Below are 13,367 nucleotides of genomic sequence, written 5' to 3' on the forward strand. Positions count from 1 at the left end.
TTGTCTTTGCTTGTAGCTGATACACCGGGAGGAGGACCTGCGTCGGTGTGAGCAGGAGCGAGACAAGGCTGTGCTCAGCGAGAAGATGTTGGAAAAAAAGGTTAACGAACTGGAGGCGGTGGTGCAGACCTACACCCACTCTAAAGATGATAGAGCTCGACAGTTCAAACTCATGGAGGTACGGTACGCCAGATGAATTGATCACAAATTTATACAAACAAGAAAACTATCTCGCAAAAGTGAGTGCGCACCTCACATTTTTTTGTAAATATTAAGTCTTTGGATGACACTAAAGAAAAAACACTTCTCTACATTAGTAGCCATTGTACATTTTACATTTGCTGTCTGCTTAAACTGACTAAATACACAGCATTTGACTAAATCACTGGAAAGAAAAGTGAGTACAGCCCTATGTGAAAATGTCGAAATGTTGCCTAAACGATTGCCATTGTGTACAATTTTTATAATAGTGAGAATTTACTGCCCCCTCAAAACAACTCAACACACGGCCAATGCCGTCTGCTGTTGGCAACAAAAGTGAGTACACCCCTCAGTGAAAATGTTTTGTGTGGCCTATTTGAAAAAGTGGGATCACCCAATGCTGGAAAAAAATGGTGCCCACACAAAATATTGACCCTTTGGGCACAATTTGGACATTTTCATTTCGGAGTGTACCACGTGTGTTGCCAGCAGTTTAGACAGTATTGGCTGTATAGTTATTTTGAGGGGACAGTAAATATGCTGAAGGCTGACCACATTGTAGCAAAGTTACATTTGTTCATTATCTTATGAAAAGATATACAAAACATTTACAACGGGGTCTCTTCACTTTTGTGAGCTGCTGTACATTGTTTAATATTGTTAAATGGATGTGATGTTCCTCAGGACAGGATCGCTCAGCTGGAGTTGGACTTGGACGAGGAGCGTCAGAATGGAGACCAGCTGATGGACAGGCTAGACCGAGGAAGAGAGCAGGTACACACATGGCCACATTGAACGTATTCATTATCAGCACTCACCTGGGTCAGTGGCCTGCTGTCCATGCTCATGTAAGGTCACACAGCTGCGCCTCTGTTCCATCTAAACCTGTAAATGAGATCCAGATGTCATCCCCCCACTAACATCACATCCTGCAACCATTAATATGTCAATGACAGAAACATGTCATCCACTCACAAGTTGAATGTGTTGAGCGGCGCTTTTGTGTACATGCACATACATGCTGACACAGACAGGCTAACTTCAGGTTGTTGCATTATGAGATGGTCTAGTGTCATGTGTGAGATTGGCAGATTGCCAGTCGCAAAGGAGCATGAAAGTCAAAATATGCAGGCAGGGTTCAGGTTGCTGAGTTCACTTGCAAGTTATTGCTGTTCCTTTTGATCCTGAGAACAGTTCTGATTCTCATATATCAGTGTCTAACTACTTCGTAATAAATAATAATTAATAGGCCGGCTTTTTGTTTTGCTTAGCAAAGATTTGAGCTTTAAGCGCTGTATAGCGGCAGTGAACTGGACTCAACTCACAACAAGCAGCAGTTCGGTAGTGAATTCTAGCTAGTGATTCACAAGTTTTTAACTCATGTTTGCGTGAAATTTTGTACGATCTTGTGTAATCTCGGGGAGACTTCAAATCTCCTTAAACTTGAGGGGAAAAAATCTTGGCACAGACAAAGAAGTGGCTTTGGTTCAGTTGGGTTGTCACGGCAACACTTGAGCTTTCAGTCCAAGAGGTTGAGTGCTCACAGTGTTTGATTGCGTGACTGCGCCTGCATGACCACAAACACTATCGCCAGCCGTTTGAACAATTTTCAATTCCTTTATCGGTTTAAGGTCCCTTTACCAGTTTACCAGTCATACAATTCAACGTACTGATAGGATAAGATTCTATTGAACAAATGGCACTGAAATACGAAGAGTGCACTAGGAATGAATGTAGTTACTATACTTGATATCCAGCTCAAGGCATACTAGTAGAACAACTAAATGTTACAAGTCAGGCAAGACTGTGTACTAGTTGACAAGTTACTAGTACTAGTCATAACATTCTAAATTAACTAGTCATACAAGGCAACTAGATGTCCACTTGTGTACTCACCAGTAAAGTGTAGTTGTCCAACTATTAGCCTGAGCCTCACCTCAATTTGAGCAATGCCTTACAAAACCAGAAATAGCACACTGCAACAATGCCATCTATTGGTAAAATTAGTGTATTAAAACATAGGAGTCTATTAGCAAGTGCTGAACCTATTTAATGTGTTCAAACACTTGTAATGTAAATTCTGATTTACCATAGTCAGGCAAATGTGGTCAATATTTGTGTGTTACTTAAATTAGTTTTGCTTATCGTATAAAACCGTGTGGTGAGGCAGACAGGATTCTGCCTCTACCCTGGTAGGCATCCTCCTCTTATGTGGCTGTGGCAGCTACCCTGAAGGTGTACAAGAGCACCCAGGTTCACTAGTATGTGTACCTTACGTTGAATGTCAAGCATATGGAATACATCCTCAAATGGCCTCCCATACAAACTCACACACTTCCACTCACAAGGGCACAGTGGGTGTGTGGCGCTGTGTGGGGGCGTGTATGGCTATGGAGGCAGCAGGAGGAACACCTGCGTCTCCTCTGGCACCAGGTGCTCCTCTCCTGTCTAAATGAGAGTAATCTCCCCTTCTCCCCTCCCGCCGCCTCTCACAAAGCTGATTAGTTTCACCGCATGTTCCAGTCTGCTGATTCAGCTCCCTCAAGCGCTGCACTGGGTTGCGCCGCTTTATAGGGACCATCGCTCATCACAGCGGCTCACTGTCACCTACTAATTGGCATAAAATATCACCAATTCTTCGCTCCCGTCACAGGAAAAAAAAGAAGCGTTGTGGCCAAATTGATCGGTTCTCATCCTCATGTTGGTTTAAACTGGGCTCGCTGAATATGTAGCGTCGTCCTCGTGGGCATCCTGTGTGGAGAAACCTGACTTCTAATTAAGGATGGGTTTGGTATTACAGGAAATGTGGTTGTCTTTAAATTATTGAATCACAAACGACAACATTCGTGCTTAGTTGTCAATTCCGGTCCTCGAGCTGATCATTTGAATTGGGTGTGTTGCAGCAGAGAGCAATGGAAAACATGGATAAAGCACCAGGGAATGAATTATTAATTAAAACTATATTTGGTAACTCAACTCACTTCACAACAAGCAGCAGTTTGGCAAATAGTGAATATATCTTTTACAATGAGGCTTCAACCTGTTTAATGCCAATCCCAGAAGAAGTTTATACTCAAACTAAACACAAAACAAAGAGAAATGACACGTTGTAAACTATATCAAATTTACAAAATATATAAGACAATACAAAATATAACAGCGTACCAAGGGGGGCACACATTTCATATACAGTATATCAGAATGTAAAAGCAGTGTAAATATGTGCAGGAGCTATAATGATAAGACAAAAGAGTGAGGAGGGGAGGGCGGGGTCAGGTATGGATTCTTAAAAGGTCCTCACTGTCGACGGCGGGTCTGGGATTAAGGACAAAAAACATGTATATAAGTGGATTACAGTGGGTTCACATACATTGACAACCTGACATACAGTATGGAAATAGTTAAATACAAAGAGCATTCAGTAAAAGCAACATTAACATTACAATTATTATTAAATATATGGACTAAAATACGCAACTATTCTCCAGCAAAGAGAATGGGTGAAGCCGACCCTTGAACTGTATGCAGTCGGTCCCTCCTTATTTAAGTACCACTCTACATGTTCTCTTCATTCACAATTGCGTCACCCAGAGATGACATTGAAGGGCCCCACAGAAGTTACAATGCGGCTCAACCAGACAATCCAGCACACCATTTCACCACAGGGCCTCTCCTCTTCAACGACAAGGCCCCTGTTGTTTTCTCACACTCTGGTGTTTACTGAGTGCAAAATTAGGTTTGCGCAGAAAGTCTGTCACAGTAATTGTGAAGCCGTGACCATGTCTGGGCTTGACAGGTGGACCAGATGAGGAATGAACTCATGCAGGAGAGGGCTGGCCGGCAGGATGCCGAGTGTGACAAGTTGGCTCTGGAGAGACAGGTACACACCCTCCTGTGTTACAGGAAGGCCGCTCCAAACATACACTACACCACTACATCCTCCATAAGGTTTCTCTTCATTCTAAAATTACGGCACCAACTCCCACTTCAGTTTACTGTGTGAGAGCACAAGCATACGGTCTCATGTTCCTCTGTGTGACCTCCGCAGAGCAAAGACCTAAAGAACAAACTGGCTGATCTGGAAGGCTCGCAGAAGTCCAGCAAAGTGGGTCAGGTTGCGCAGCTGGAGGATCGCATTCATGAGCTGGAGGAGCGCCTCGAGGGAGAGGAGAGGTGAGGTCAAAGTACGCAGCAGGAGTGGAGAGGAGCTGATTAAAGGGATGGAAGTAGAAATGTTGTTTCAAGGTTTGAAAGTCAGGACAAAGTTCGTGGAGTGAATGATGAACAGTATGTAAAAATGCCACAGAAGTTTAACTCAAGCCATGCGCACTGCGTTTTTCATAGTTGTGTGTCTGCAAATAAATGTAAGCCACGCCCACTAAATGTAAAAAAAGGAAAGCAATTTGTGCTGCACTCGACCATAAGCGGCAGGAAATTTTTTCGGGAAAACCTTTATTTAACAATGTCTATATTACTTTCACCAAAACTGCCCTTCAAAAGTATTTTTCTCTCTACTCATGTTTTATCCGGTCCCCCAAATGCTTATATCCACATTCAAAAACGTAATTGTTACTTCCATTGTAATTTTATAGGTGGGATTTCTTGTGTTCAGATATGTAATTTTTTTCCGTGTGTGTGTTGAGAAGTTTTCTTACTTTGCTGACAGTTTCAGCTGTCATAATTTCATTCATGACGTCCTGCGAGTGGATTTTTCCCGACACAGCTCAAAGCGAGGAACAAGGAAATGACAATAAATAAACACAAACACGTCGTACACGATGTTGTGTTTTGTATAAGGGTGTGTTCCCCAGATGGTGAGATGTATTTTCCAAAGCAAGGCTCGCTTCTGCGCCATTTCATTCACCTCAGACACACTCTGTAAAGACCGAAGTTGGCCGTCTTCTATCCGGGTCTTTTTCTTTGTGCTTTTGTGACATCACAAAAGAGAGGTTGGACTCATGTCCGGATGTATCTCTGGTGCCAGTTGGGCGATTTAGGGAACTTTGTTTTACAAACGTCTTCGAGCAAATGTGCTAAAAGATCAATTCTATTCTCTGTACACATAAAAATGTGGAAAGTGCTGTTTCGCCAGAAGCCAAAAACTAGAAAAGGCAACCACACAGTCTGACCTCTCCGTTCTTTCAATGTGAAGGCAGCATGTTTTTTTTCTTCTTCATGTTCTTCTTCTTCATCCAAGTCTTCATTCTCTTCTTCATAGTTTAAATGTACAGTATTTTGTTACAGGCTCCATTTACATAATCTGTGCGGCAAAACTGTAAAAAGAACATGCAGTTGGATCTTAAAATGTCACTCGTGTCCTTCAGGGAACGAGCCAACCTGCAACTGTCCAACCGCAGGCTGGAGAGGAAAGTTAAAGAGGTGATGATGCAAGTGGAGGAAGAACACCACACCATGCAGGACCAAAAGGACCAAGTATGTGAAACCCGCTCGTCCTCTCGCGTCCAAAACACCCAACGCTGTTTTGACCTGGGTCCATGTTTGCCCGCAGTTGAATCTGCGCCTGAAGGCCCTGAAGAGGCAGATGGACGAGGCTGAGGAGGAGATTGACAGACTGGAACACAGCAAAAAGAAGCTGCAGAGAGACTTGGATGAGCAACAAGAAACAAACGAGCAGCTGCAGAGTCAGCTCAAGTCTCTGCGCAGTGAGATGAGGTAAAGTAAAACAGCGACAAAACAACGCAGTCACCAAATACGGCTGGAACGTTTTACCTTTTATTTGCTTTGGCCGCTACGCTTTAGTGCTGCTGATACTCGTAAATAAGCATTTAGATGAGTCCAATGCAACACTGACAATACAGTTGCTTATATCACAGTCTAAATGTACTTCCCCCTTAAGATAACTCAACACACAGCTTTAATATCTAAAGCAACACAGTAAGAAAAAGAGTTAAAATGTCCAAATTTGGGCCCAAAGTGAAAAATGATTTTCCATATTTGCATATTCATACATTCACAATTTCACATACAGTCGTGCCTTGACATGTTTCAGTTAGTTACCATGCTTGCAACTCAAAACTCTTGTCACTACTTAAACCATCTGTCTTTGTTGGCATGAATGGAAACAGCATCAATCCGTTCCAGCCACCCAAAAAAAAAAACCAACAAAAAAAGTGTAATGTTTTCTCATTAAAAAAAAAATTGTAATTTAACATATTGTATTTTATAAAAACACAGTAAAACATAATTCAACAGAACGTAAAGAATAAAGACGTGCTTTATGATTAATTCATTGCGGCTCTTTCTAGTGTTCATAACTTGGCCACCCGAGGGCAGTGTAACACAGCCTTGCAGACATAAACTAAGAAGTCTTTCAACTATTGAACATGACTCAGTGAACTGCTGTAACATTAGTCATTTTTTTACAGAGGATAAATAATATATGTCATTGAGAATTCTGCATTTTTGTGCTCATTCCATATAAAAGGGTGCCGTAGCCCTGTGTAAATTTGGTCAAGGACGTTTGTTGAAGTGATACATGTCAACCGAGGGAAAAGCTTTCTATGTTGATGAGGAGCTAAGTTTAGTCTGGGTTGTTTTTCCAGAATAAAATATTCTGTAAAATTTTTGTCTTTTATAAACGAGGTACTTGTATGTAAAATCCAAATTATTTTGTGATTGTACTTCAGCATGTACAGTATTTACGGGTTATGATACTAGCATAGGCAATCATGATTATTTTTCGGTGTGGCTGTCAATTAGTCTCTCCAGCATGACCTGGATTGTCCCTGGGGCCTCCTCCCGGTGGGACCTCCACAGAACATCTTACGAGCGGGTCGCCCCGAAGCATCGTATTAAGATCCCCAAGCCACCTCATTTGGCTCTTCTCTTTGTGAAGGAGCAATGGGTATTAAATAGTTGGTTAATTATAATTGAATAATTGAATTCATTATAAGCAATACAAAAAATATTTTAAAATAGAAATTTTTTTTGAATATTTGTAAAATAAAAATGTAATTAATCTTAAATAACATTTTTAAATGACATTTTATTACATAAAACTGATTAAAACATCACCTGCAAATAATACGGCCCATCCTTCTGATTTCAATTTAAAATTGAAATCTGGCCCCCAAGCACAACAGTTTGCCCACCCGTAACGCACACCGAATGGGTTTTTCCATCGCAGACGTAAGAGCGCTTCGGCGCCGCTACTCAACAAACTGGATGACGATGACGACGACGATGACATCAGCACGGACGGGGAGACGTACTTCAGCTCCACGTCCAGCTACAAGCGCTCGTCCAGTCAGGACAACCTCCTGTCCACTTTCAGCTTGTAGGCGAACCAAAAAAGGAACAATGCTTGGACCAAATCACTGCGCTGAAATGACTCCCATCCGGCAGCAGGATATCATTGAATTGCTTCAGTATTATTTGAGCAGCTCTGGGTTCATTGGAAGAAATGTGTAAATACCTTTTAGTTGCTTTGTATTTTCCACATTCAAGTGTGGCCAGAATGTCAATAGCCAACTTGAATGCACTGCACACGACTGCCTCTGCATGACATACCCTCTATTTTTATAACCTATCTCACAATCTGTTTTTGTTTCTTTTTTTTAATACACCGGTCATTTAAATGGAATGTATTTTTAGTGGGCAAGGATGTTTTTTTTTTTTGTTTGTTTGTTTTTTTTTATTTATTCGTGTCGATATGAACAAAACAAAAATCCTGGCTTTGATGGGGTTTTTAGGGAACAATGAGGGACTTTGTACACACTACACAGACATTTTTTTTAATTTTGTTTTTGTACCAGTCTCAATACATCTACTCAAGTCTTTATTTACTCCTATTACACAATTGCCGAAATATGTACTTTAACTGCCTTTTAATAAGTTGAATGAACAAATCAATAACTGCCCATTACTTTTTTTTTTTTTTTTTAATCCCCTTGGCTTGTTTGTGTAACTTCCCCCGAATTTTCCTGATGGAATGTGATAAACTGACAATCAAAAGTGTTGCATCACTGTAATTATTTGCACTCCCTCTAATTAAGCAATAGGATGCAAAATGGATTGAAAGCTAATTCCTGCCACTACCTCTCGCTACTGTTACGGTGTGACTTCAATAAACTTGCTTCCGTCTTATCTCACGTCTTCTTCTCCTATTGTTCCAACCTTCGACACAAGACAAAACATGAGCCAGAAATATTCTCACACACTACTGAAATACTTCTGTAGAAAGTACACAATACAGTACAATTTTTTTTCATGCACGACAAATATGCACAACTGGAAAGCTTTCACACAATTGTTTTTGTTCAGCACTCTACTTAGACATTTTTGCACATCAGTGAAACTACTCAAAACACGACGAAAATGCTCTCATACTTGAATAAAACATTCATACGACTGATGCCACTAAAATTGGGTCACGCTTCTGAAAATGTTCTCATCCACAAGACTGAAACTGAAGTAATGATTTTTTTTTTTCACTCAGACCAGGCGTGGGGTGCCAATCGGCAATTTGGGGAAAATATGTTAATTTTCCCGAACGGCTGGTGTATTTCCTGGCTGGTCCTGCCCACGACGGCTGCTAGCAGCTGTTTGCACTGCTACAAAAACTGTCAATTAGCCACAACTGACACGTTTTCACACTACTGAGTTTTTATTAACTCTTGGCCAAAACTGAAAAGCTCTCACGCACACTACTGAAATTAATTCACGTTATACTGAAATACGCATTTCAGTAGCATGTGTGAGAACGCGTCAGTAGTGTTTGAGAAGTCATCCTTGGTGAACTGAACTTTGTCGTCCTCTTAAAAAGTGATCATGATCACTTTCTGCCCCAAAAGCTACAAAAAGACAATTGATTCTTCCAAGTAGATGTAAGTGAATAGATGTGGCCCCTTTTTCAAGTGACCTTTGTTGGTTGCCATTGTGTGAGATACAGACAAATTGACCTTTGGAGTGGCCCTTGGCCTTCTCTGTCAAGTGGTGTGGGTTAACGTGCCTTGGCAAAAAAGCACTATCACAAGGTGATCATTCTTGAGATTCTGACAAGTGCTTGAGTCACTTAAGCCAGCCGCGTTGACTCTGCCAACAAGTTAGTGTGGAAAAATGTTTATTTATCTCATATCATTGATATCATGTGCTAGTGTGCTCTCACGTGTGTTCTCCCTTGACTATTAAGACAATTCAGTGCACTAGCGGAATGACTAGGACACGCTACTAGAAACTTATTACAAGTACCACTTGTATCCTATTAGTAGGCTATAGCCTTTCGTTGGTTATCACGAGCCATTCTGCTAGTGTGCCCAAATGCACTAAATTGTCTTGACTAGTGACTGAAAAGAACATACAAGGATATCAAGGAAATCAGACAAAACATCAAATGGCTTACACAACAAGTATATTGAGCAGTTATTTGCTATCCTTGCAGTGAAATACAGGTCGTGCAGGTACTCTTGGAATTAGGCAGACATCATTCAGTACTAGCAGCGCTATGCTGCTCTCTTGTGGCCAGGAGGCACATTGCCTCCTTGTGTGAATAGCAGTTTCACGCATCATAAAAGCCTTTTAACAATAATAATCATCATCATCACCATATGTAGGACTTCTTTTATTATTATTGTTGAAGAAGAAGAAATTGTATTCATTCATAGCTAAATAAATAACTACTTGGGTTTTTAGTTGAGAGTGATACAAATATTACTTCACTTTTATGGATACACCAAGTTTGAAAAAACAACAAAGCAAAACAAAAGATCAAGTGAAATGTTTGGTAATAGGCACTAATGCTCGCGAAAATATATAAATGAAGAAAATAAACTGTGCATGATTATTAAATTGTGCATGTTAGGTTCACTGAGGCCAACAATTAATGTTATCAAAAATAAGGCAGATAATATCCTGCACATGACTTAAAAAAACTACACCAAAATAAACGTTTGCAAACAAACTGTTTAAAAAAAAATAATCAAAGCAACTTTGTTGTACTTCCATACCTGTCAACTCATACGGTTTAGCCATAGTTCATACGGATTTTGTGGTGAATCTTACGTATATGGCCATAATCGACAAATCATACGGATTCTGAAAATTTCCGTTTTTTTTTTTTTTTCCCCCCCTAACAGGTAGTTCCGTTTGCTTTTGCCCAGAATGGTGCTAGTCTACTCGAATGCTTTCATTTCTGGTAACTTTCCAGTAAATCACGTGGTTCTTAGTTGAAAACAGCAGAGTATTCATTGCACACTTTGGTAGTGTACAAGCAAGTTCTACAAGGAAACAAATATATCATTCATATTTCGTGGGTTTTTTTCTGCCGTTATTTTGACATATAAAATGCTTTGGTATGTTGTAAGGATTTTTTGCTCTTTATAAGGATTTTTTTGGTAATTTATACAGGTTGGCGCTCCGAAAAGTTGACAGGTATGTACTTCAAAGTGAAATGCAGCTGAACTGTGCTTAACCAGTGTACTGTATTGGATTAAAAAAAAAAGGCGACTGTAACATTATGCACATTTTGAACAATTACTGTATGCCAGTGATTCTTTGTAGAGCTCCACAGGGACCTGTTCATTACGTACACAAACCATCTTTAGCCTGTAAAAAGCAAAATGTGCATGTGACCTTGTGACCTCACTCCTTGAGACGTGGACGTTCCAGAAGTTCCGCAGTAGTGATTGTGAACGCATGAAGTGTGAAAGCAGGTTGATCCTGCTATGCAGACTAATTCAACACCCGAGGCTTATGTCACGTGTTTAGTTTGAAGTCGGAACACAGTCAACTCAAGTCCTCTATGTATGATTGTTGATTTTTTTTTTTTTTTTTTTAAGTAAACATCCATCACTGCCTCTATGTCTTCTCAAGATATGGAGCATGTGAATCCAAATGTGAAAGCTGCACAGTGAGCAACTCCCCCTGAAGCGCTGATGAAATCCAGACCGCACGTACTGCGTGCTTCTTTAATCACATGATTTCCTTTTCATTTTGTATTAGAGCAGCGCCATCCATTCTGACTTGACAAAAAAAAAAAAAAAAAACCAATAATGCTTAACTTTACACACATCCAAAAGTACAAAGAAAACAAGAAGCCCTTCAGAAGTCTCTGATTTTGAACACCTTTCCTTCACACCCTGAAAGAATTACCGCAAGTGTATTTGTTATGGAGTTAAAAATGTACCTGATTGGCAGCTTGTATTACTTTTTGCTTTCTGAAACCGTATGAGGAAGGCGTGTCACTCTTTTAATTGCCTACACCTATTATTTGTTTGTGTGGCAGGCACGTAGCAACGTCACCTTTTAAAAAAATAGAACACTACACGCCTCTTACTGGTATCATCGCGGAGGGTTAAGGTCATTATGAGCCGTCAATGTTGGGTCACAGAGAAAAACATTTAAATGAGTGTTTTTGAGAAGAAAAATTGTACTTGGCAGTATTGTACTGTGTAATAACAGCAATAGCAATGAAATACAAAATACAAATTTAAACCGTTTGCATATCATGACTGACTGTGCAGATCCTTCAAGTCAAAGCAGAAAACCATCCAAGTACTGGTTCGTATCCCTACAAACTATCGCTCAAAATTTTGCAGCCATATTATGTGCTTGTTGTGAGATGTTAACTTTGAATCCATCCATTCTTGTACATCTATGGGCCTCAAAATAGCTTCTCTCCACAAGTTGTCACACTGCTAAACATACAGATAACCTTTTTTTGTCTCACAATGGAGAAATTCCCCAAAACACACAAAACAATGTAGGAAGAAGAGATAAATAAAATAAAAGAATGAAAAGAAACTTAAACAGGGGTAGGAGCTGCTGTAAAGGCAGCCATCTTAAATAATTATACCACATTGGTTACTTTTTTGTTTTCATTTATCATGACTCTGCTGCATGAGTGTTCCATGAACCTGCCATGCATGTTTTTGGAATGTGCGAAGAAGCCGGAGTACCCAGAGAAAACCCACACAGGCACATGGAGAACATTCAAACTCCACACAGGGAGGCTGGAGCCGGGATCGAACCCACAACCTCTGCACTGTGAGGCCGACGTGCTATCCAGTTGACTGTCGTGCTTAGTAGTATAGTTGAAGTCATATTTGAACTCTTTTGAAAAACATACCCCCCCCCCCACACACACACACAAATTCTAGTCAGCATCTTGCAATTTTTCTTATTGCGAAGTAGTCTTGCCAAAGTCATTTTCAACGTACTATTCTAATGTGAATAAAGTAAAAAAAGTATATTTTCTTATTTTCAACCACTACTTCGTATAACTCATGTAGGTCCCCTTCGGGGCACTCAAACTCCATGCAAATAGTAAAAGAAAAGCAAACAGAAGGAACAGAACATAAAGCATAAATGAAAATGTCTGCATATGTACGTGTTTACATTCTGTAGTATTACAGTACTGTGTACTGCGTATGTACGTTCCTATGACAGGCGTCCACGTGACATTGACCGTCCACTTGTTGACCATTGCACAAGCTTGTTTGATGTGCGGTTACTCATTAACTAAGTTAACCGTGCCGGGATACCACGGTATTATTAGTTTTTATTGCTTTAGGGGTTTTAACTATTACTTCCTCCACTTTTTTTGTGCAGGGAGTGTCGGAAGGCTTGGAATGTGAGCCGCTTGTGACCACGATTGTCTGCTTGACATTACACGCACACACACACTCAAACACACACATGCGCGCGCACGCAGGCACACACACTGGGGACATTAAAAAATAATGCCACCATCATCAATGATTCATTCCCTGTAACAGCTGCTTCACTGTCATTTTGGACAGTCCTGCTTGTATTATACTCGAACAGGAAAATGTGTTTACATTCATGTAGGGTATATAACCTCTGCACTTCTAAGATGCATTTTATATTAATTGAAAATATTTTTTTCCTGAAAGTGAACCTTGTTGCTTTCGCTTTCTGGTATCGTATTATCACGTTGACCCGAGACTAAGCAAAAGGTTACAGTTACAGAAAAAAACATATGTAATCGGATTAAAGATATATTTATGAAAAAATTGGATTATTTCGCAGAATTACAACCCCCACGCATTAGAGATACGCCATTTTCCAGGTTAATTATCTGAGCCCTGAGCGAAACAAGTGGATAAATTGTCACAGTTCGTCGAACTCATATGAGCCGCCTGACTCAGTTCGGAGCAAATGGGAGGCGGGCCAACTTTCAGTGACGC

General features: G+C 40.4%; 1 protein-coding gene across 1 annotated transcript in view; it reads left to right on the forward strand.

Moving 5' to 3' along the window:
- cgnl1 (cingulin-like 1) overlaps window positions 1–8,307 on the forward strand; it is a 34,942-nt gene extending 26,635 nt beyond the window's left edge. The window contains exons 13-19 of the mRNA XM_019886802.1: window positions 17–178; window positions 886–975; window positions 3,998–4,081; window positions 4,250–4,374; window positions 5,526–5,634; window positions 5,711–5,874; window positions 7,349–8,307. Of these exons, the coding sequence (XP_019742361.1) occupies window positions 17–178; window positions 886–975; window positions 3,998–4,081; window positions 4,250–4,374; window positions 5,526–5,634; window positions 5,711–5,874; window positions 7,349–7,502 (888 nt within the window). The 3' untranslated portion in view covers window positions 7,503–8,307. The remainder of the gene's footprint in view (window positions 1–16; window positions 179–885; window positions 976–3,997; window positions 4,082–4,249; window positions 4,375–5,525; window positions 5,635–5,710; window positions 5,875–7,348) is intronic.
- Window positions 8,308–13,367: the final 5,060 nt, after the last annotated feature.

Source organism: Hippocampus comes, unplaced genomic scaffold (assembly GCF_001891065.2).
Source record: "Hippocampus comes isolate QL1 unplaced genomic scaffold, H_comes_QL1_v1.1 scaffold261, whole genome shotgun sequence".
Taxonomy (NCBI): domain Eukaryota; kingdom Metazoa; phylum Chordata; class Actinopteri; order Syngnathiformes; family Syngnathidae; genus Hippocampus; species Hippocampus comes.